The sequence below is a fragment of the Pongo pygmaeus genome, chromosome 23 (genome assembly GCF_028885625.2).
Source record: "Pongo pygmaeus isolate AG05252 chromosome 23, NHGRI_mPonPyg2-v2.0_pri, whole genome shotgun sequence".
Taxonomy (NCBI): domain Eukaryota; kingdom Metazoa; phylum Chordata; class Mammalia; order Primates; family Hominidae; genus Pongo; species Pongo pygmaeus.
In genome coordinates, this window is record NC_085931.1 from 31,546,235 (window position 1) to 31,568,613 (window position 22,379).

General features: G+C 46.4%; 2 protein-coding genes across 3 annotated transcripts in view; one reads left to right on the forward strand and one right to left on the reverse strand.

Moving 5' to 3' along the window:
* PI4KA (phosphatidylinositol 4-kinase alpha) overlaps nucleotides 1–22,379 on the reverse strand; it is a 155,377-nt gene that overhangs the window by 66,490 nt on the left and 66,508 nt on the right. For both annotated transcript variants that reach the window (XM_054469096.1, XM_054469095.2), the window contains exon 19: nucleotides 20,073–20,123. In XM_054469096.1, coding sequence (XP_054325071.1) covers nucleotides 20,073–20,123 — 51 coding nt within the window. The remainder of the gene's footprint in view (nucleotides 1–20,072; nucleotides 20,124–22,379) is intronic.
* SERPIND1 (serpin family D member 1) lies at nucleotides 1,020–14,667 on the forward strand. Its single transcript, XM_054469097.2, has 5 exons — nucleotides 1,020–1,073; nucleotides 6,208–7,112; nucleotides 10,868–11,141; nucleotides 12,964–13,108; nucleotides 13,822–14,667. Exons 2-5 carry the CDS (start codon nucleotides 6,224–6,226, stop codon nucleotides 14,011–14,013), a joined length of 1,500 nt encoding a protein of 499 aa, XP_054325072.2. The 5' UTR covers nucleotides 1,020–1,073; nucleotides 6,208–6,223; the 3' UTR covers nucleotides 14,014–14,667.

Below are 22,379 nucleotides of genomic sequence, written 5' to 3' on the forward strand. Positions count from 1 at the left end.
TGACAGAGTGAGACCCTGTCTCAAAAAACACATAGGGCCAGGCATGGTGGCTCACGCATGTAATCCCAGCACTTTGGGAGGCCAAGGCGGGAGGATCACTTCAGTCCAGGAGTTCAACACCAGCCTGGCCAACATGGTGAAACCCTGTCTCTACTAAAAATACAAAAAATTAGTTGGGCATGGTGGTGCGTGCCTGTAGTCTCAGCTACTCGGGAGGCTGAGGAAGGAGAATCGCTTGAACTTGGGAGACAGAGGTTGCAGTGAGCTGAGATCGCACCACTGCACTCCAGCATGGGCAGCAGCATGAAACTCTGTCTCAAAAAAACAAACAAACAAAAACCCACAAACACAAAATGTATCATAGCCTCAGAAATCCCCATGAATGCCTAAGTGGCCCTGAATTTGGGAGGCACTGCTCAGTAATAGTCCAATCTCTCCCACAACAGACAGGAGTGCTGGGCCGCACCTACTGGCAACAAACACAGCAACCCTTGACTGGAGAAAGGTCCATGCCACGATCTCCTTATTCTGTAAGCGACTAATTTTGTCCTCTCTCCTCCACCTTTCACTGAGGAACAAGCTCTTGGAAGGACAGGGACACCTGCCTAGTAGCTGAGCCAGCCACATCAGTCCTGGAGAGCAGGTGGAGGGCAGATACTGTGATCATCCCAGAAGAGAAGACACAGTTGGAGGCAGATGCATGGTCTCCACTTTCAGCTACTCTCAATGCAGCCTGGTCCCCAGAGGCCTGAAGAGTGCCTTGTTTATGTGGTGACCTCAGGAGGGGCTGCTCTTGCACCAAAGCTATGTGTGCATGCTAACACAGTAACCATCATATACTCAAAATATCAGCTCTAAGAACTGGAGATGAGGAGCTGCAAGCCACTCTGCAGTTATCAAAGGCACAGCTGAGGGGGTTTGTGCTGACCAAGCTAGTTGCCTGGTGTTTGGATTGGGACATATTTACTTTGGAAAATATGCAGCAACAGCCCAGCACCAAAGTTCACATCAAAACCCCACTGATGACCTTGGCTGCTTTCATCTCTGAAGCGCCACTTCTCAGAAACACAGAGGTAAGTTGGGTTTCTAATATTTCTGCTGATTATAAATTATTTGTGGTGTTTACAGATAGGCAACTGGTTCATTTTTCTAGAAAACTAAGAATTCAGACGCTTTCTACACTGTTTTAGAAGTGGGAAATGGTTTCATTTTTCAATGTGCCTATTATAAAATTGTGTCAGTTCCGTTGTTGGGAGAGTTGACAAAATTAGAATAGGAACTGTGGAATAGATGAAAATATTGTACTTATATTAAATTAATCAAATTGGATAACTGTCCTGTGATTATGTATAAGAATATCCTTGCTCTTAGGTATTTTCCCTGAAGTATTAGTATTAAAGGTTAGAGGGGTCGGGTGCAGTGGCTCACACCTGTAATCCCAGCACTTTGGGAGGCCGAGGCGGGTGGATCACGAGGTCAGGAGTTCAAGACCAACCTGACCAAGATGGTGAAGCCAAGTCTCTACTAAAAATACAAAAATTAGCTGGGCGTGGTGGCGCACGCCTGTAATCCCAGCTACTCATGAGGCTGAGGCAGGAGAATCGCTTGAACCCAGGAGGTGGAGGTTGCAGTGAGCCGAGATCGTGCCACTGCACTCCAGCCTGGACGACAGAGTTAGACTCCGTCAAAAAAAAAAAAAAAGTTAGAGGAACAAGATATAGAAGACCTACTCTCAAATGGTCCAGAAGAAAAAATGTGTATGTGCATGCCTGTGAGTACACACACGTACGTACACACACACACACACACACACATACACACACACACACAGAGACAATGACAGGGCAAAGGTTCCAAAATTTTAAACCTGGTAAATCTCGGTACGGGTATACAGGAGTTGTTCTACACTATTCTTTCAACTTTTTTGGAAGTTTGAAGTTACTTCAAAATAAAAAGTTTTCCAAACTTTAGGCAGTTACTTCTCTCCCATTCTGCCTGCTCTGTTGGGCCTGGAGACCATACACCAGGAGGGACGACGGTTTATCGAGTGTTATGCTCTGATGCGTGACTGAAAAGGCCAACCCAGCTCTGGCAATTAGCAAGGAAGCACAATATGAAGTTCCCAGGAAAAAAAAAGCAAAACAAACTTTTGAATGATTTATATTTAAAATATATTGTTTCTCTTCAAATAGTAATCTGGATTTAATCACAACCTAGTAATAGTTTTCAAACGTCTTCTACAATGTTTGTTATACTAAATAGCAAAACAATAGGAAGATTTACCTTCAGATCTTTAATTTCAATCCATAAAAGATATCGGAGATATTTTCTCCTTCCTCTGGTAAGGGAATGATGAAAACTATTTTTGGCTTTTCATCAGATAACGTGGGAACAGGGTATAAGGAGTTTCCAAATATAACTTCTGAATACCGGGATAAAACATGAATGTCTTTACTCTGCCACTCTATCTGGCCTCAGATACGTTTTCCTGAATGCTTATTTATTCAAGTTGGTTTTTGTTTTGTTCTTTAACCTTATTTTTATCTGAGAAGAAAACTTTTTCCCCCTTTGTTCCTTCTTCTTTTGGCTTTCTTTTTTAAAACAGAGATGAGGTCTTGCTATGTTGCTCTAGCTGGTCTTGAACTCCTGGGCTCAAGCGATCCTCCCGCCTTGGCCTCCGAAGATGCTAAGATTACAGGCGTGAGCCCCTATGCCTGGTCTTCTTCTTCTTGATCTTAGCCAAAAGGCCAAGAAGTGATAAGAGGAGGACACTTGAAGTGTAGTTGGGCAAGGAGCCTTCTACCAGCTGCTTACTTTCTTTGTTCCTGACTTTTAAAAGTGTGTTGCTGTTGACACACAGTCTCCTGATATGTAAAATGCTGGGAGGATGAAGCTAAGTTACACAAAGTGCCATTCAGAAACTGGGCCCAGTTCTATTTGCAGCTACATACATTAGAAATCATTTCTAGAGGCCGAGCATGGTAACTCATACCTGTAATTCCAGCACTTTGGGAGGCCAAGGCAGGCGAATTGCCTGAGCTCAGGAGTTTGAGACCGGTCTGGGCAACATGGTAAAACCCCATCTCTACCAAAAACACAAAAAATTAACTGGGTGTGGTGGCACACACCTGTGGTCCCAGTTACTTCAAAAGGCTGAGGTGGGAGGGTCTCTTGAGCCTGAGAGGAACAGGCGGCAGTGAACCAATATTGTGCCACTGTGCTCTAGCCTGGGTGACAGAGTGAGACCCCATCGTCTCAAAATAAAAATAAAAAGAAATAGTTTCTAGAAACTGTTTTCCCATGTGTAAACTAGTGGCACTGCAGCCTCAGGCAGGTGCTGAGATGGGGACCTGGAAAAGGCAACAGGCATTTTCAGTCAGAAACAATGTGACTTTCCTGCTCCAAAATGTGCAATTCAAAAGTCTTTCTTAGTTGTGACTAAAACAAACTTTGAATTTACTATTTCAACAGTATTATAAGGGGAAGACCCAAGGAATGGGACTGGCACTGGGAAAACAGCTAGGAAGCTGCTCTGCACGGCCAGGGAGTCTGGAAGCATCCAGAGTGAACAAGGCTGAGCGCTTGATGTGGGGCTAGAGGCTCAACCAACTTGGTTCGAATCTAGCCACTGCCACTTATTAGTGACAGTGACGAAAGGCTCAGTCTCCTGATATGTAAAATGTTGGGAGGATGAAACTAAGTTACACAAAGTGCCTTATACAGTGTGTCAGGCATCCAACAGAGGCCATTATCAACATTAACCACACTGACAGCATTTCAAGCAGAGTATCTGAACAGTTACCCCATCTTCAGGCCTAATGAGTTCAAATATTTGCTTAACAAGAGCAGCCAGTAACTCTTACCTGGCCTCAACTGGCAGCAGATATTCTGGGCCTCAAATATCTATCTAATAGGAAATGGTCACAGACACAAAATAAGCTTAACAAAAGGCAGTGGTTTTTTTTTTTTTTTTTTTGAGATAAGGACTCACTCTATCCCCCAGGTTGGAGTGCAGTGGTGTGATCATGGCTCACTGCAGGCTCAAGTGATCCTCCTACCTCAGCCTCCCAAGTAGATGGCACCACAGGTGTGTGCCATCACACCAGGCTAATTATTTTTCTTTTCTTTTTTTTTTGAGACGGAGTTTCGCTCTTTTTGCCCAAGCTGAAGTGCAATGGTGCGATCTTGGCTTGCCACAACCTCCGCCTCCCAAGTTCAAACGATTCTCCTGCCTCAGCCTCCTGAGTAGCTGGGATTACAGGCATGCGCCACCACGCCGGCTAATTTTTTTGTATTTTTTGTAGAGACAGGGTTTCTCCATGTTGGCCAGGCTGGTCTCCAACTCCCGACCTCAGGTGATCCGCCCACCTCGGCCTCCCAAAGTGCTGGGATTACTGACCCGAGCCACCGTGCCCAGCCTATTTATTTAATTTTTCACAGAGATGAGGTCTTACTATGTTGCCCACGCTGGTCTTGAGCTCCTGGGCTCAAGTGATCTTCCTGTCTTGGCCTCCCACAGTGTTGGGATTATAGGCGTAAGCCACAGCGCCTGGCCGGCAGTTCTTTCTGGGGTGATTAGAAGTTGGGACCATGTACTACCTGTCTGAGTCAGCATTATAAACACTTATGGTCACTGTCCTGGCAAAACATGGAAGCATCAAAGCTCATCTACCCAGAGTGCAGTTAATAACCAGGAAGTAAGCAAGAGAAAGACAAAGGATTTGGCAGCCAAAACAGATTTGACAGGCCAAGTCAGATCCTCCTCCGAACGAGTCAGAGAGGAACAGATAAAGACAGGATTGCCATAATGCCTCTGTGCTAAAAGCTTATCTTGTTTACTTAAATAAAGGGAGTGCCCCTCAGGTCTTGAGTAAGAGCTTGCTGACATCACCCTCACACAGACTTTATCTCGTTTCTAACCCTGTGTTAGAAGCAGTAACATAGAAGATTTAGTTGCTCCTGACAGCAGTGGGAGCCATTGTCTAAGAGATACAAAGGAGAAAAAAAGTATACCTGCAGCAAGTGATATCACCTCTGGGGCTGCCACCACATCATCTCACTATGCCCTGAGGGGGTCCCAGCACTAGACAAGTTCCAAATCTTTTGCAAATTAAACAACCCCAGGTCAGGCGTGGTGGCTTATGCCTGTAATCCCAGCACTCTGGGAGGCTGAGGTGGGTGGATCACCTGAGGTCAGGAGTTTGAGACCAGCCTGGCCAACATAGCGAAACCCCATCTCTACTAAACAAAATACAAAAATTAACCAGGTGTGGTGGTGTGCGGCTGTAGTCCCAGCTACTCGGGAGGCTGAGGCAAGAGAATTGCTTGAGTCCAGGAAGCCCAAGTTGCAGTAAGCCGAGATCGCGCCACTGCACTCCAGCCTGGGTGACAGAGCAAGACTCCATTTCAAAAAATAACAACAACAAAAGCCAAATATAACAACAACAACAAAAAAAAACAACAAATTAAACAACCTCAAAGATTACACAAATTTCAAGTATCTTTAGAATATGTTTTCAGAAAGCCTGGCCCATGGACATTTCTCAACAGCATCTCCATTGCAAAGGTGGAGTGGTGTGAGTCACACAGGCATGGCTGAGTCCCTCTAATGCACATCCCTTCTGGGTGCTCTCCAGTCACCAGCCCCAGGCGCCCACTCAAGCCCAGCTCTTAGTGAAGTTTCCCTGACTCTCTGGGCATTTCCACTCCTACCACACAGGGTAGAGCCACACCCCCTTCCGTACCCCCATGTGCTCTGGCAGCACTATTTTGAGAGCCTTTGCTTTACTGCACGTCTGTCCCATCTGTCCCCTGACTGGTCCATGAGCCCCTGGTGGGAACTTTGTCTCTGGTACCTAAACACTGTCTGGAGGTGGTGGACAAGGTGTCTGGAGAAAAAGAAACTCCTCCCTGGGATGCCTGAGCTCCCAGGATTCTAGAAGGTTAGTTTTGCAAACCTTTAAAGAAGGGATTTTCATCAAGGGGCCCACGGACCCTTCAGTGAGGTTTATGAGTCCCATCTCAAAGGTTGGGTGTCTGCTTATCTACATCAGATTCTCTTAAAGTCCGTGATCCTAAAACAGTTAAGAACTAATGCTGTGAGGGCCTCTTCCTGGGTCAAAGCCACAGGGAACCTGCCATGTGGATGCTGCAGCGGGGTGCGGATCAGCCAGGTCGCCTTTCACTGTGTTCTGTTTTCCCTCCCAGCTTTAGCTCTGCCAAAATGAAACACTCGTTCTACCCACTTCTCATTTTCCTCATGATAACATCTGCGTGGGGTGGGAGCAAAGGCCCGCTGGATCAGCTAGAGAAAGGAGGGGAAACTGCTCAGTCTGCAGATCCCCAGTGGGAGCAGTTAAATAACAAAAACCTGAGCATGCCTCTTCTCCCTGCCGACTTCCACAAGGAAAACACCGTCACCAACGACTGGATTCCAGAGGGGGAGGAGGAAGACGACTATCTGGACCTGGAGAAGATATTCAGTGAAGACGACGACTACATCGACATCGTCGACAGTCTGTCAGTTTCCCCGACAGACTCTGATGCGAGTGCTGGCAACATCCTCCAGCTTTTTCATGGCAAGAGCCGGATCCAGCGTCTTAACATCCTCAACGCCAAGTTCGCTTTCAACCTCTACCGAGTGCTGAAAGACCAGGTCAACACTTTCGATAACATCTTCATAGCACCCGTTGGCATTTCTACTGCGATGGGTATGATTTCCTTAGGTCTGAAGGGAGAGACCCATGAACAAGTGCACTCGATTTTGCATTTTAAAGACTTTGTTAATACCAGCAGCAAATATGAAATCATGACCATTCATAATCTCTTCCGTAAGCTGACTCATCGCCTCTTCAGAAGGAATTTTGGGTACACACTGCGGTCAGTCAATGACCTTTATATCCAGAAGCAGTTTCCAATCCTGCTTGACTTCAAAACTAAAGTAAGAGAGTATTACTTTGCTGAGGCCCAGATAGCTGACTTCTCAGACCCTGTCTTCATATCAAAAACCAACAACCACATCATGAAGCTCACCAAGGGCCTCATAAAAGATGCTCTGGAGAATATAGACCCTGCTACCCAGATGATGATTCTGAACTGCATCTACTTCAAAGGTAAGAAGCACCTTTACAGTTCTCACAGCAAACCCACAACATACTCTTTTTGTATGTGGGTAGACTGAATGCCAAGAACTGTACTGTAGCTATAATTTATCCAGGAAAACTAGACACAAGATTGACTCTGGAACAGGGACAGGGAAGGCCAAGCTGAAGTGACAGTAGCATCTGACACTTAGTGAGCCCTAACTCTGTGCTTTAACACAGCCTTGTGAGGTCATCACTGTTATTAGCATCCCCATTTTACAGAGGAAGCCACCAAGGCATGAAGTAAAAGGATGGGCTGGGCGCGGTGGCTCACGCCTGTAATCCCAGCACTTTTGGAGGCCGAGGCAGGCAGATCACTTGAGGTCAGGAGTTCGAGATCAGCCTGACCAACAGACCAACATGGTGAAACCCTGGCTCTACTAAAAATACAAAAGTTAGCTGGGCCTGGTGGTGGATGCCTGTACTCCCAGCTACTTGGGAGGCTGAGGCAGGAGAATCACTTGAACCTGGAAGGCAGAGATTGCAGTGAGCCGAGACTGTGCCACTGCACTCTAGCCTGGACGACAGAGTGAGACTCCATCTCAAAAAAAAAAAAGAAGTAAAACGATGCTCCAAGGGCACCCAGTTATTAAGGAGCAGAGCCAAAGCTGAACCCAGGCAGGCCATCCCTAGCAATCTGTTAAATTGGAAGAAATAATACAAAAACTGTTTTAGCATCTGGCCAGCCTGGATTTGAGTTTTCTCTTTTCCTTTCCCAATTATCAATAAGCAGGAATATAGACAAAAGGCTAAAGAAATGCACCTGTGAACTATTCAGCTTGAGCAGCTGACACTGACACCTACAAGTGCTTTTCAGGATACTTCTGAACTACTGGGCAGGTGGGATGGAGAAATAAATTACTATTTCCCCAGCAACTGTTCTGGGCTGAGCACAAGGGCATTTTTTAAGGAGGTCACCCCACACCCATCACACACACATAGGACCCCTGGAATCCTAGGAATAAATGAGCATGGATTTGTAAAATCCAAACCTCTCTTTTCAAACATCCTCACCCGGACCAGACCAGAAGAAACCTCTACTTTACTCTCTAAGCTGAGAGTGCGGAAGGGGAGACACGAGGAATGGTTTGGCTTCAGGACTAATTGCGGTGACACACAACCACTTCTCTTTGCCACCAAGGACTACCAGGTACCTGCAAAGGGCAGTACTTGGAGGCCAGTGCTTTCTGCTAGTTAGCCCCTGTGGTTTTATAGCAGCCCAGGCGAAGGAAGGAGACCCCGCCCGGCTCCTGGCTTCTGTTCAGGGAAAGGGGGCCAGAGCCCCTCCTGATCTGTCCACACACCTGCTCCGTGCCTTGGCTGAGGCCCCTGCAGCTCTACAAGGCAGGCATTCTGCTGGATAGGCCAAGCAGGGTCACTCTGACACCCAGGTTTCCACCCCAAGGCAAGGCACAATGCTGGCCTCCTGTGGGTGGAATCAAAGGCTGAGTTCTAACAGGCTTGTGGCAGACACAAACACAGAGACCACATGTACGTGATGAACACACATATCCTTTTCATTACAGGTTATTAGTACAAGTTTTGGAATTGAGCAAACAAGAGTCTAAGCCCTGGTTTCACCACTTCTCGTTTGTTTGACCTCAGACAAGTCATTCAACATCTCTATGACTCAGTTTCCTTATCTTTATCACAGAGATAACACCCACTCTGACAGGGCCGAGGGAAGAACCATAAGCGATGGCGATGCAACAGAGTGGCACATGGCAAGAGCTCAGCGAATTCGAGGGAATGAAACTGTAGATTACAATACTAGTACAATATGATAAACATATATGATATTGTTAGTGACATTTATTTTACTTTTACTAGCAAATAACCTATGTTTAGGACTGACTTTAGAACAGACTGGCAGAAGCATTTTTGGCAGCATCAAAGTCCTCCAACCTACTGGTCTGTTGGAGCCCAAGTACACCAAAGAGCCTCTGCATTAGCCCTGGCTGAGGGTTCAGGGACAGGCAGAGAAGTACAGCAGTGAGCCATCCCTGCCTGCATGGAGGTGGAGAAATGATCAGGCATGGTCAGTTGACAATCTCCTAAATACAGTAACCCGTGTCATACCACAGTGTAAACACACATGCAAATGCTTCTGCTTCCTTTCCCCATCATATGAGAATAGTCACTCAATGCTGGGAATCACAAGGGATCAAATGCTAAGAGTACCCAATCATTCATGGATGCTTCTCAAAGGGGAGGAGTGTCTAGAAGTGTAATTTTAATTTCACTTAATTTCATATGGAATCATCTCCATTACTAATTTTGTTCTAATTTTAATGTGATAATCACTTTGTAAAGCACAATAAACAGAGGCAGGCTCTCATGAGGAAGTCAGAAGGAAAGAATCCCAAGAGACACGGGACAGCTCCATCCAAACTGAAAGGGCCGTGATTCCCGAAAGAGCAATTTTGTCCCCAAGGTCTGAAGACACATGTGGTTGTCACAACCTGGGGGGTTGGGGTAAGCATTACTGGTACCTAGAAGGGGGAGGATGGGGATGTTGCTAAACACCCTACCATGCACAGGGCAGCCCGCATTGCCACAGACTATTATCTGGCCCAAATGTCAAAAATGCTGAGGTTGAGAAACCCTGGGTGAGGCAGACTCAGGGAGAAGGGAATCGAGCTTCACTCACAGGCAGGCAGGAGCTGTCTGGTACTTCAACCTCCAAGACACCTCCTGCTCATCTCATCCTGGCTGCTCTACCCACCAGCTAGAAACCTTGAACAAGTTACTTCACTTCTTTGTGCCTCTGTTTCCTCATATGTAAAACAAGGATAACAAAAAGCACACAACTTGCATGTTGCTAGGAGCAGAAATGAGATAATACAGGAAAGGTGCTGAGAAGAATGCCCGGCACATGGCCAGTTCTCAACTACTAGTCACTCATTACTATTAGTTACTCACATCTTAGAGCTAACATAGACATGGGCTTATTCCTGGATACACAGCACTGTCCCCATATCTATAGTGGTGATCCTAAGGGCAACATGGCATCACCCAAATGTCTTGTTAGTCATTACAGAATCACAGTGTGAGGGATGAAGGCCATCAAGACAGAGCTGAGGCTGGCAGGTGGCTCATGCCTATAATCCCAGTGCTTTGGGAGGCTGAGGCAGGAGGATTGCTTGAGGCCAAGGGTTTGAGACCAGCCTAGGTAACATAGGAAGACCCCATTTACAATCAAAAAAAAAAAAAAAAAAAAGACAGAAAGAAAAAATAGCCAGGCATGGCATGTGCTTGTAATCCAAGCTACTGGGGAGGGAGGCTGAGGCAGGAGGATCCCTTGAGCCTAGCAGTGTGAGGCTGCAGTGAGCTATGATGGCATCGCTGCACTCCAGGCTGCATGACACAGCGAGACCTGGTCTCAAAAACAAAATAATAATAACACTAATAAAAGCTGGAAAGAGCTCAAAGTTACTCATTTGACAGATCTGACAGATGAAAAATAGAAGCAAGTTAGGTGTTTTACCATGGTCAAACAACTAGTTCGTATCAGACCCTAATCCAGAAACTACTCCAGTCCGGGTAACCTCTTGTTAGAAATGCAAATTTCTGCCCAAACCAGGCCTCAGGAATCAAGAGACTGTGGGGTCGGCTCTGCAGGCTATCTGAATGAGGCCTCCAGGGAAATCAGATTCACTCTCAAGGGTGAGACGATTTCCCTAAAGGAAACTTCTCATAACAGCCTCTTCCTGTGGCCTTTACAGGATCCTGGGTGAATAAATTCCCAGTGGAAATGACACACAACCACAATTTCCGGCTGAATGAGAGAGAGGTAGTCAAGGTTTCCATGATGCAGACCAAGGGGAACTTCCTTGCAGCAAATGACCAGGAGCTGGACTGCGACGTCCTCCAGCTGGAATACGTGGGGGGCATCAGCATGCTAATTGTGGTCCCACACAAGATGTCTGGGATGAAGACCCTCGAAGCACAACTGACACCCCAGGTGGTGGAGAGATGGCAAAAAAGCATGACAAACAGGTATTTCACACTGTGTGTTTGTTCTTTTGATCTCCCAGATGCTGGGGGTGTCTGGGAATACTGGAAAATGGATCATTTTTTTAAAAAGGGAGAATTATGTACAAGTACCCAAGAACTTCCATACAGGGCCACTCTGTTAATTCAGCCCCGATTTGTTGCTTGAGATGAGAGATGATTAGAGGGCATTCATAATGGACACATCTGCCCTCCAGGGGCCAGTTTCAGAAGTTAGGGGCAGGTGACTTAGAGACAGCTTGGAAACAATCCCAACTCTGCTATGTACTTGCTTTGTGGCTTTGAGTCCCAGCTTCATCATCCCTAAAATGGGGATAATTCCATTACTTCCCTGGGTCACTGTGAGAAAATAACAGAATCAGCAATGCTGAGCGCCCCTCCCAGTACTTGGAACCTAGGAGGCACTCAAAAAAAGACTGGCTCAACTCTTCCCTGCCCAGGAAATTCCAAGGTCCTGTTAGCCTACGGAGGACACATCATTCATGATTTCCTCTATTATTAGTCATTGCTCTGTAGTTAAAACTGCAGGTGTTAAGTACTTATTGAGATTATTATTGGGTCATGGCAGAAAGAATGCAGAGGTCTTATTTCTGTTTTACTGGATACTGGCTAGGCCCATATGAAGAAGTGATTCTGGTTTGAACCTCCTTATAGGACAAGAATACAAACATAGGCAACCAAACTGAGAAAAGTAGGCTCTTAGAGGAAGGTATTTGCCCGGGTAGCCAGTCATGCTCTGTGAATTTTTCCTTAACAACGTCCCTTCTGTAGCTGCCTCCTTCCATTCCTCCCCGCAGCCCGGCAGCTCTTGAGAAAGGGACTGCATCTTTTTTTTTTTTTTTTTTTTTTTGAGACAGGGTCTTGTTCTGTCACCCAGGCTGGAGTGCAGTGGCATCATCATGGCTCACTGCAGCCTCAACCTCCTGAACTTAAGTGATCCTCTCACCTCAGCCTTCTGAATAGCTGAGACCACAGGCGTGCACCTTCATGCCCAGCTAATTAATTATTATTATTATTTTTTTTTTTTTGGGGTAGAGATGAGGTCTCACTGTGTTGCCCAAGCTGGTCTTGAACTCCTGGCCTCAAGCAGTCCTCCTGCCTTGGCCTTCCAAAGTGCTGGGATTAACAGGCGTGAGCCGCTGTGCCTGGCCCATTTGACATTTAATTGAGATCCTACTTGGTGCCAGGTATGAGCTAGGTACAAGAGTGAAGAAGGTCAAGCCTTCCTGCCCATCCAGCTGGGATTGCACCTTAAATCTCTTTATCCCCTGCAAAGTGCCAGACTGACTCCACAGGCACTACTGTTGCTATCCACCCCCTTAGGGATTGAGTAAGTTGAGGCAAAGATTGAGAATGTTCAGCATTGTCTAGTATATACAGGAAAGGTTCTTTTTAAAAGTACACTACCAAATGTACACGACTCCTTAATTAAAAGTACACGACTCCTTAATTACAAAAAAAACCCAAATGCCTAAAATTGGGAAACCAAATCAGATAATTATTTTAGATGGCTTTTTAAACCACAAACCAGGAAAAGTTCTGCTGCTAACCTTGAAGATAGGAAACAAACCACACAGTCTCAAGGAAATAATCATGCAACAGAAAACACACCTCAGTTTTCAGTAGCGGAATTACAATGGAGTGGGCTTCCTAAAATCCTTAACTGACAGTCTCGGAATATAAATTTTAATAAGTGCTATATCAATTCTGTGATAAATGTAACCCGTGGCCCTTTAAAGGGAAAATCATGATTCTTTTGTAACTTGTGGTTCAATAAAACTGGGCCCCCCTTTCCTTTTCTGTCTAGAACTCGAGAAGTGCTTCTGCCGAAATTCAAGCTGGAGAAGAACTACAATCTAGTGGAGTCCCTGAAGTTGATGGGGATCACGACGCTGTTTGACAAAAATGGCAACATGGCAGGCATCTCAGACCAAAGGATCGCCATCGACCTGGTAACCACTCCCTTGTCCACCCCCGACCCGTCCCCAGGGTCTGCCTCAGCACAGCCACCTCCACTTGCCCTTCCTACCCACCCCCCAATCTGAGATCCCAGCTTGGGGTGCTGAGTCTGCTCTTCGGCCTGGGTGGGGTACACAGAATGTCTAGTTTCGTGGATGCCAGCTGGAGAGCACGGCACCTGGCAGACACTGGGCAGGGAGGTCCCAAGAGCGGCCATGGGGTGAGCCCCACTCCTGCTGACACCAGAGACAGGGGAGACATGTGCTGCGGTCTGGGAAATAGCTACCCCCAGCCAAATCATGAAAGAGCCATTAAACACATACACATACTTAACTTAAACCAATCAGGCGCTCAGCAAAAGAGAGAGAACACCAGTCCAAACAGTGCAGCAGACCCAGTTCCCCATCCTGAGGAAGTGCACAGCAGTGTGGGGAGCTGCAGCTGGGGTGGCTGTCCTGCACCAGCCCCCGCGACCCTCAGACCACAGGCACTGCCAAGAGGGAACATGAACCTAGCCGGCCCCTAAGTGCAACGGCTGCCCCTGATAGGTGGTGACAGATATTTTCAAGGGTGACCCTGACCAGCTGTGATTTCCACCTTACATGTTGTCTTTGGATCCTTTCCCTGAATGATATGAGATTGTGCTGGGCACTCTAGCCCTGTGTGTGCTGACCTCCAGAATCTGACAACTTTCCTTTCCAAACAGTTCAAGCACCAAGGCACGATCACAGTGAACGAGGAAGGCACCCAAGCCACCGCTGTGACCACGGTGGGGTTCATGCCGCTGTCCACCCAAGTCCGCTTCACTGTTGACCGCCCCTTTCTTTTCCTCATCTACGAGCACCGCACCAGCTGCCTGCTCTTCATGGGAAGAGTGGCCAACCCCAGCAGGTCCTAGAGATGGAGGTCTGGGTGTCTGAAGTGTCTTGGGGGCACCCTCATTTTGTTTCCATTTCAACAATGAGAACAGAAATGTTCTGGCATCACTTATGTAGTTTATGCTACCAATCTGAATTCGAGGCCCATATGAGAGGGGCTTAGAAACGACCAAGAAGAGAGGCTTGTTGGAATCAATTCTGCACAATAGCCCATGCTGTAAGCTCATAGAAGTCACTGTAACTGTAGTGTGTCTGCTGTTACCTAGAGGGTCTCACCTGCCCGCTCTTCACAGCAAACCTGAGCAGTGCGTCCTAAGCACCTCCTGCTCTGGTGACCCCATCCTTGCACACCTGGCTCTGTCACTCAAGCCTTTCTCCACCAGACCCCTCATCTGAATACCAAGCACAGAAACGAGTGGTGTGACTAACTCCTTACCTCTCCCAAGGAGGGTACACAACTAGCACCATTCTTGATGTCCAGGGAAGAAGCCACCTCAAGACATATGAGGGGTGCCCTGGGCTAATGTTAGGGCTTAATTTTCTCAAAGCCTGACCTTTCAAATCCATGATGAATGCCATCAGTGCCTCCTGCTGTTGCGTCCCTGTGACCTGGAGGACAGTGTGTGCCATGTCTCCCATACTAGAGATAAATAAATGTAGCCACATTTACTGTGTATCTGTTATAATTCTCTATTTTTTGAAGCTCAAATATCAAAAGCCAAATCCAAATTCCTGGACAACTCCAGGTATGATAAAGGCTGACAGGAAGTCACTTGAGCACCACAATGTGCCACAGCAGGGCATGTTCTCAGGACAGGACAGGTGTGCGCTGAATCCTGGGAAGGGTCTGTGCGGTACCCCAGAACTGTGCGGTGCTAAGCGGCACACAAGCCCCAGGGCTCCCACAGTCTATGCCAGGCTGCTGCAGCTTTCATCCCTAACACCTGGTCCTGCAGTGGGTCTGGTTTGACAGAGCAGATGACACCTGAGGAATATGTTTCTGGATCCTTCAATCCCTGGGTAAGACAAGTGAAATCCACAGAGGCTGCTCAGCACGCAAGAGTGCCAGTGCTCTTTCAGTGAGGGGACAACTGATGGTCACAGGTGCTGTGTGTGCAGGTGTCTAACTGTAACCCCCACAGCCTGGCAGATGAGGAAGACAAGGGTTGGAAGAGTTCTGAAACCTGTCCAAGATGCTGAAGTAGTGGGGCTGGGTTCAAGTGCAGGTTAGCTGGACTCCAGGGACCACACAAGGAGTCCTGTCACAGGCTTCTGACCCCATGAGACCAATACCAGTAAGAAGAGCGATAAAAGGGAGTAGGGACGGAAGGGGAACATCACTGCTCTGTGTAGGCATGTCTGTGGGTTATCTCACAGAGTCTCCTTACCCTCAATCCCTAGGGGGCTGGCACTGTTACCCCTCCTTTTCATAGATGCAGAAGCAATTTCAGCTCACAGAAGGGAAGGCATGTGCCTGAGGCCTGAATCCACACTGAGGCAGGGGGACCCTGCAGCCCTGCTTTCCCCTGCTCCCTTCCTGACTTCCCACACCAGGCTCTGCCTCCTTACTCTGCTGAGAGCAGATGGTGCAGGGGCTGGGTGAATTGCCCCAAGCCATCCTCTCGGCTTCCTGGTGAGCCCTGATGCTGCGGATGGCCCATTCCTTCAATTCATTCTCCAATCTGCTTCACCACTCTTCTTTTCTGTCATTCTCCAACCTGCTTCACCACTCTTCTTTTCTGGTGCCTGTCCTATATTTCTCATCTTGCTGCAGCTTCCTTTTAGCTCCTCTCATTTCTAAACGTAATAATCTCAAAAAACCCTTTTAGTCCTTTGCCATGTCTGTCCCATACCCAGAAAGGCAGTGGTCACTTCTGCTCACCCAGCACCCTCTCTGCTACAGCCGGTGTGGAGTCCTCCACACTCTTGAGCAACCAGAAACCCTCGTTTCAATGCCTTTTGTTCATGTATACCCACTCAGAATCTCTCAGATCCCCTCTTACAGAAACTAGCCCATCTGTTACTCAAAGCAGGAGAGTATTCATTCAGAACATAGGCTCTGAGCCAGGCTGCCTGGTTTGAATCCTGGCTCTGACATCTAGTAGCTATGAAACTCTAGTAGCAGGTTCTGTGCCTCAGTATCCTCATCTGTAAAATGGGGAGACTAGCAGCACTTACCTTGAGGGATTGCTGTGAGGATTAATCAAATTAATGTCTAGAAAGCATTTATTTATTTATTTATTCATTTATTTTATTTTTTTGAGACGGAGTCTCGCTCTGTTGCCCAGGCTGGAGTGCAATGGCACAATCCTGGCTCACTGCAACCTCCGCCTCCTGGGTTCAAGCAATTCTCCTGCCTAAGCCTCCTGAGTAGCTGGGATTACAGGCACGTGCCACCACGCCCAGCTAATTTTCGTATTTTTAGCAGAGACGGGGTTTCACCATGTTGGACAGGCTGGTCTCGAACTCCTGACCTCAGGTGATCTGCCCACCTTGGCCTCCCAAAGTGCTGGGATTACAGGTGTAAGCCACCGTGCCTGGTCTGGAAAGCATTTAGATCACTGCTTGGTTTTAGCAAGAACTAGGAAAGGGTGTCACGTTATTCTCAATCTAAGAGAGTACGTAAGCCAGACCTTCCTAACTGGGGAGCCTTGGGTAGATTGCTTCCATTTAACTTCCTGAAGTTACATGCAAAATCTTGAGAATGATAAGGATTTCCATGGACAGAGAGTGCACAGTTTTCAAAAAGGTTCTCTGTGACCTAAAACATGTTAATCTACACACACCTGGTTTTGCAGGCACTGAGAAAATAAGTAACCCTTCCAAGGCCACAGAAGTGACCGGTGACACAAGTAAACTTGCTCTCAGTGAAATACATGAATGTTTTTCCAGAAGGAGGTGCATCTTATTAAATCACTATTATATGACAGTGGAACAACTAAGTCTCTAAGCATTAGATACCATTCAAAACGTTTAACTAACAAGCTAAATAACAACTGAAGTAATTTAATCAATGACATCTCTGAAGAAAAATTACTCACAAAGTTGCAGTACAAAGATCACCAAACCTAGCCAGGAAGGAGCCTCAGAGATTGTACAACCCAGCTTCCTAGCAACTCCCTCAAAGTCACTGAGAAGAGCTGCATTAGGGCCAAAACCCAGGCTTCCTGCCCCAAATCCACTGGTACTTCCATTCAACAGAGTTATCTGAGACACTGTGTCATCAAAGGTCACAGAATATACTCTATATACAAAATAGAGTGTATCTTTCTTTTAAAAAATAAAATAAGTAGGCCAGGAGTGGTGGCTCGCACCTGTAATCCCAGCACTTTGGGAGGCTGAGGCGGGTGGATCACTTGAAACCAGGAGTTTGAGACCAGCCTGGTGAACATGGCAAAAACTGATTTCTACTAAAAATACAAAAATTAGCCTTGCATGGTGATGCACACCTGTAATTCCAGCTGCTTGGAAGGCTGAGGCAGGAGAATAGCTTGAACCCAGGAGACGGAGGTTGCAGTGAGCCAAAATCGTGCCACTGCACTCCAGCCTGGGTGACAGAGTGAGACTCTGTCTCAAAAATAAAAATAAAAAATAAAAAAAAAACCAAACACACACACACACACACACAACAACAACAACAACAACAACAACAAAAACCCACCTCTGGAAGGTCCAAGGGGTAACCATAAAGTAAATGCAAGAATCCACGATCTCTGTGCTCTTTGTTGAGCAATAAAATCAAATATTTGTTTCCTCCCCTCTAATATAACCATTAACTTTCACTAAAAATACACTTATTCTACTCATGTAAAAGGTCAAATCAGGGGAGTATTTAAATGAGCATGTGCTAAGCTGTCACGGATAACAGTTCTGTCTGTACCACCCACCCCAGCAGCCTGGAGAGGCGCAGGCTCACACACGATCCCACATGCAGGACCAGGAGTCCGACCTGGAACCCTGTGACCCTCAAATTTGTGTAATTTCAACCAACCTCACCACTCACTGCTTCCCTAAAGTGCAAAGTGCCCGACAGATTTCCACTATGCATATATTAAGCTCTAAATGACAACTGCTCAACATATTTGAAAGTTCACAAGAATACAGGTCATCAAATTCTGATGGTCAAAGATCCTGGAACTCACTGATTTTAGTGTTGCCCTAAGCATCCTCCCTGTCTGCCTAAAACTTGCTCTCCTGCAGAGCCTGCTGCCAAGAGAGTGCCTTGGGCTTCATGCCCCTTACTTTTCCCTCCAGGCCACACAAAAGGCCCACATACAATAGCACTTTAAACACACAAGCATACACTACTCAATATTAACTACACAGTGGGAAAATTTCTGTTTTGAAAAATCAACCAATGGGGCCAGGCATGGTGGTTCACGCCTGTAATCCCAGCACTAAGGGAGGCTGAAGTGGGCAGATCACTTGAGCTCAGAAGTTCGAGACCAGCCTGGGTGACATGGCAAAACCCCATCTCTACAAAAAAATAGAAAAAGTAGCTGAGAATGGTGATGTGCACCTGTAGTCCCAGCTACTTGGAAGGCTGAGGTGCGAAGACTGCTTTAGCTCCAGAGGTCCAGGCTGCAGTTGAGATGATATTGTGCCACTGCACTCCAATCTAGGTGCCAGAGTGAGACCCTGTCTCAAAAAAAAAAAAAAAAAAAAAAAAAAAAATCAACCAATGGGGGTGTCCATGAAAAATACCATGGCAGGCCAGGTGCGGCAGCTCATACCTGTAATCCCAGCACTTTGGGAGGCCAAGGCGGGTGGACCACTTGAGGCCAGGAGTTAGAGACCAGCCTGGCCAACATGGTGAAACCCCATCTCTACTAAAAATACAAAAATTAGCCATGCGTGGTGGGGCGTGCCTGTAATCCCAGGTACTCGGGAGACTGAGGCATGACAATTGCTTGAACCCAGGAGGTGGAGACTGCAGTTAGCTGAGATCGCACCACTGCATTCCAGCCTGGGTGACAGAGTGAGAATCTGTCTCAAAAATAAAAAATAAAATACAATATAATAAAAAATAAAAATAAATAACGTGACATATGACATTTTACTACTTAAGATAAAGAATGGCAGACCAGTCAGTTACTATTTTTCATCTACCTCAGCCAGCCAAAACTGGACACCCTAGAAGTCCCCAGGTTGGGAATAATGATTAACACTCAGATGGTGTGAGCAGGGGAACCACTTCAATGAGACCAGGAGAGGTGCCCCTCTGTGCCTGCAATGCCACCTGTCTGCCTGACCTCCACGTCTCTAGGCTGCCCTAGCAGTTCTGCCACCAGGCCCACTCCTCTGGTGTACAAGGTGAAGGGGACACATGTAAGTGCTCAAGACTCGAACTACTATGGGGTGAGGAGGAGGGAAGGCACTGTAAGGCAGACACAAGGGATGGCCTAGAAGGTCGGTTAAATGGAAGGGAGAGAATATGGAATGAAAATAAATACTGGAATATAGGTGTTGGGCTTAGGACTTGCAGCTAGGAGTGACGAAGAAAGGGAAAAACAACTTCTACAAGTCATTTGGGAAGAAGCGGACCCAGGCTGGGACAGGACAGGATGGAAACAGGCTCTCCAACACGATGGTGCCACACAGGAGGCAGGGACTGTGCCCGCCATGCCAACAACGCCCCCTGAAGGAGACTGGGGCCATAGCTCCGAGGCCTGAGCACCGACAAGAGGCTTCCAGGCCTGCACTTGCAGGAAGGAGCCAAGGAAGGGATGGAAGCAGGGAGCTGGCCCAGCATCAGTCACAAGGGCATGAGACACAGGATGAAACTGGAGTCAGATTTAGGACCTGGGAGCCACCCAGCAGGGAACCAAAGCAAGTGCCCTTGTCAATTGGTTGAGGGGGTTCGGGCAGGGCATGGAGAAAGGGAGTGAAGGGTGTGCCATGGTGGACACACCTATGGGGCTGTCATGGAAGAGCTGGTGATGGCTGAAGCAGTCACATCTAGAGGCATAGGGGCCTCAACACTGCACCTTTCTAAGGAATTTACTGTGCGTCACCAGGCAACACTTAAAGCATGAACATGGTATCTGCAGTTTTTATCATTCAATTAATGAATACTCACCACAGCTATTACAGGAATGAGTACTCCCAAGTTCCCTGCGCTGCTAGAAGCCTAGAAAAGAACAGAATTGTTGTCATTAACGAGTATGTGTTTCTTTTATTTAAAAAAAAAAACACAAGATACAACATAGTGTTATGTAAACCTGGAATGTCTTCATCTAAGAGAAATGATGAGAGATATGCAGAGAGAGGCAGAGAGATGCTCATCCAGCATAATTTTAACAGCAAAAAATGAAAACAAATGTGAAAAATAAACCATGGTTACATAAATGATTACATAAATCATGGTACTGCTGCATAATTAGATATGACACAGCTATTTAAAATACAACTTTCTGAAAAGCATTTAGTCACCATGTAAAGAGCCCATAGCACATGTCAAATGAAAAAAAAATCAAGATTTAAGATTATGCTATGATTCAATCCTAATTATGTAATAAATACATACGCATAAAAAAGCTAGGAAGAAATCTGTCAAAGTGTTAGTAATGATTATATATCTGAGTCAAGGGATAAGTGCTTTTTACTTTACTATTTATAGACTTCTGTATCTTTTCTAAAATAAACATATATTCTTCCCAAGTTAGGGAAATTTGGGGGGTTACTTAATAAAAGATAGACTCTCTGGCTAGACATACAAATGTAGCTATTCTTCAGTACACACTGATTAGTAAAAATTCTGGAAGCACTGGCCTAAGCCAACTTGATTTATGCTCTTAATCTATAATAACGACAGCAGCTGAAGACCTTGAGTATCCACTGCGGCCAGGCACTGTGCTGAGTGCTTCACATGCACTAACTTCTGGGAAGATTCATGGGAGGTCTCAGTAGCTTGCCAAGGCCACACAGCACCTCAGTGGCGGGGACAGAATGCCAAGCTGTAAACATATACACCTACTATGTACTCACAGAAATTTTTTTGAAAATTTAAAAAGAATGCCAAGCTGGTTTCCCTGGGCTGGGGGCCACAAGGGTGGCCCTGCCTGGTCCCCTCTGGGAAACCGATAGCCTAAGGGATGCGTGATGATGGAGAACAACCCACAGATCTTAGTTACTTTATAATTATAGCTCCTTGTCCTCCACAAGGTGGGGCACTGAGGTCCAATTTCCAGGGGACAGCAGGCTCCTGAAATGCCCCTCAGACAGGTTACAGCCTCTGCTTTCTCAGGTGCTCAGCACCACCTTGTATCATCAGTACCCCGCTCTTATCCTGATGCCTAAGGTCCTGCTAGACAAGCGGGACGCACTTCTGTCCTGTGCACTGAGGTGGACCCTGCTGGGAGACTTGGGAAGTTAGTCAGCCACATGACTGTCGGAGGGCCCGGCATAGCAAGGCTGAATTACAGACAAGAGTCTTAGGATTCCTGCTTGCATCAGCCACTCTCTCTTGGCTGAGACTTTCACAGGGGGACTCCTTCATGCAGTTGTCATCTCAAATGCCACTCTTCAGAGAGGCCTTCTCAACCAGCCCAATCTAAAGTGCCCCTCACCACACTGCCTTGTTTCACTCTCCCACTCAGCGCCACAGGCAGAGAGGACCCTGTCTGTCTCGTTCACTTCTGTAACACCCTCATCTAGAGCAAGGGCTGGTAAACTATGGCCCATGAACCAAATCCAACCCAACACCTGTTCTTGCAAATACAATTTTATAGGAGCACAGTCACGCCTGTTCGTTCATAGACAGGTGACCATAGAAAAGTTGAGTTGAGCAGTTACAAAAGAAGCTGTATGGCCTGCAAAGCATAAAATATTTACACTCTGGCCCTTTACAGACAAAGTGGGCTGACCCCTGACCTAGGACAGTAGCTGGCACAGAGTAGGTGAATAATAACTGTCTGGGGGAAGGGGAAGGAAGGAATGGAAGAGAGAGGAAATGACAAAACAGGGTAGAAGTAGAGATACGGTTGTGGGATACAATGGGGTTTTTCTTTAAATAATCTGATCAATCTTTTATTTTTTAATTCATAGTACCCCCCACTTTTTCTTCTTTTTTTCCTTTTTGCCTTTATTAAATGCCTAAACACGCCTCAGTACCAAGCGTTATCAATACCAACTCATATTCCTTTCCTTATTAAAAAAATAAACTAACTTTCTAGCTCATTACAAACACCCCCTTCCCCTTTTTCTCCACTTTCTTTTACATACCCAGCCTATCTAAAAAAATCAAATGTTTAGCCAACGAAAATTAGTTTAAATTATATGACCCAACCCCAGCCAATAAAAAAAACACAAAAACAAAACTTGCGTCAAAAATAAAAATTCTCGTGCCCTTTATTCAAATATGCTCTTATAACAACTAGCCCAAAAG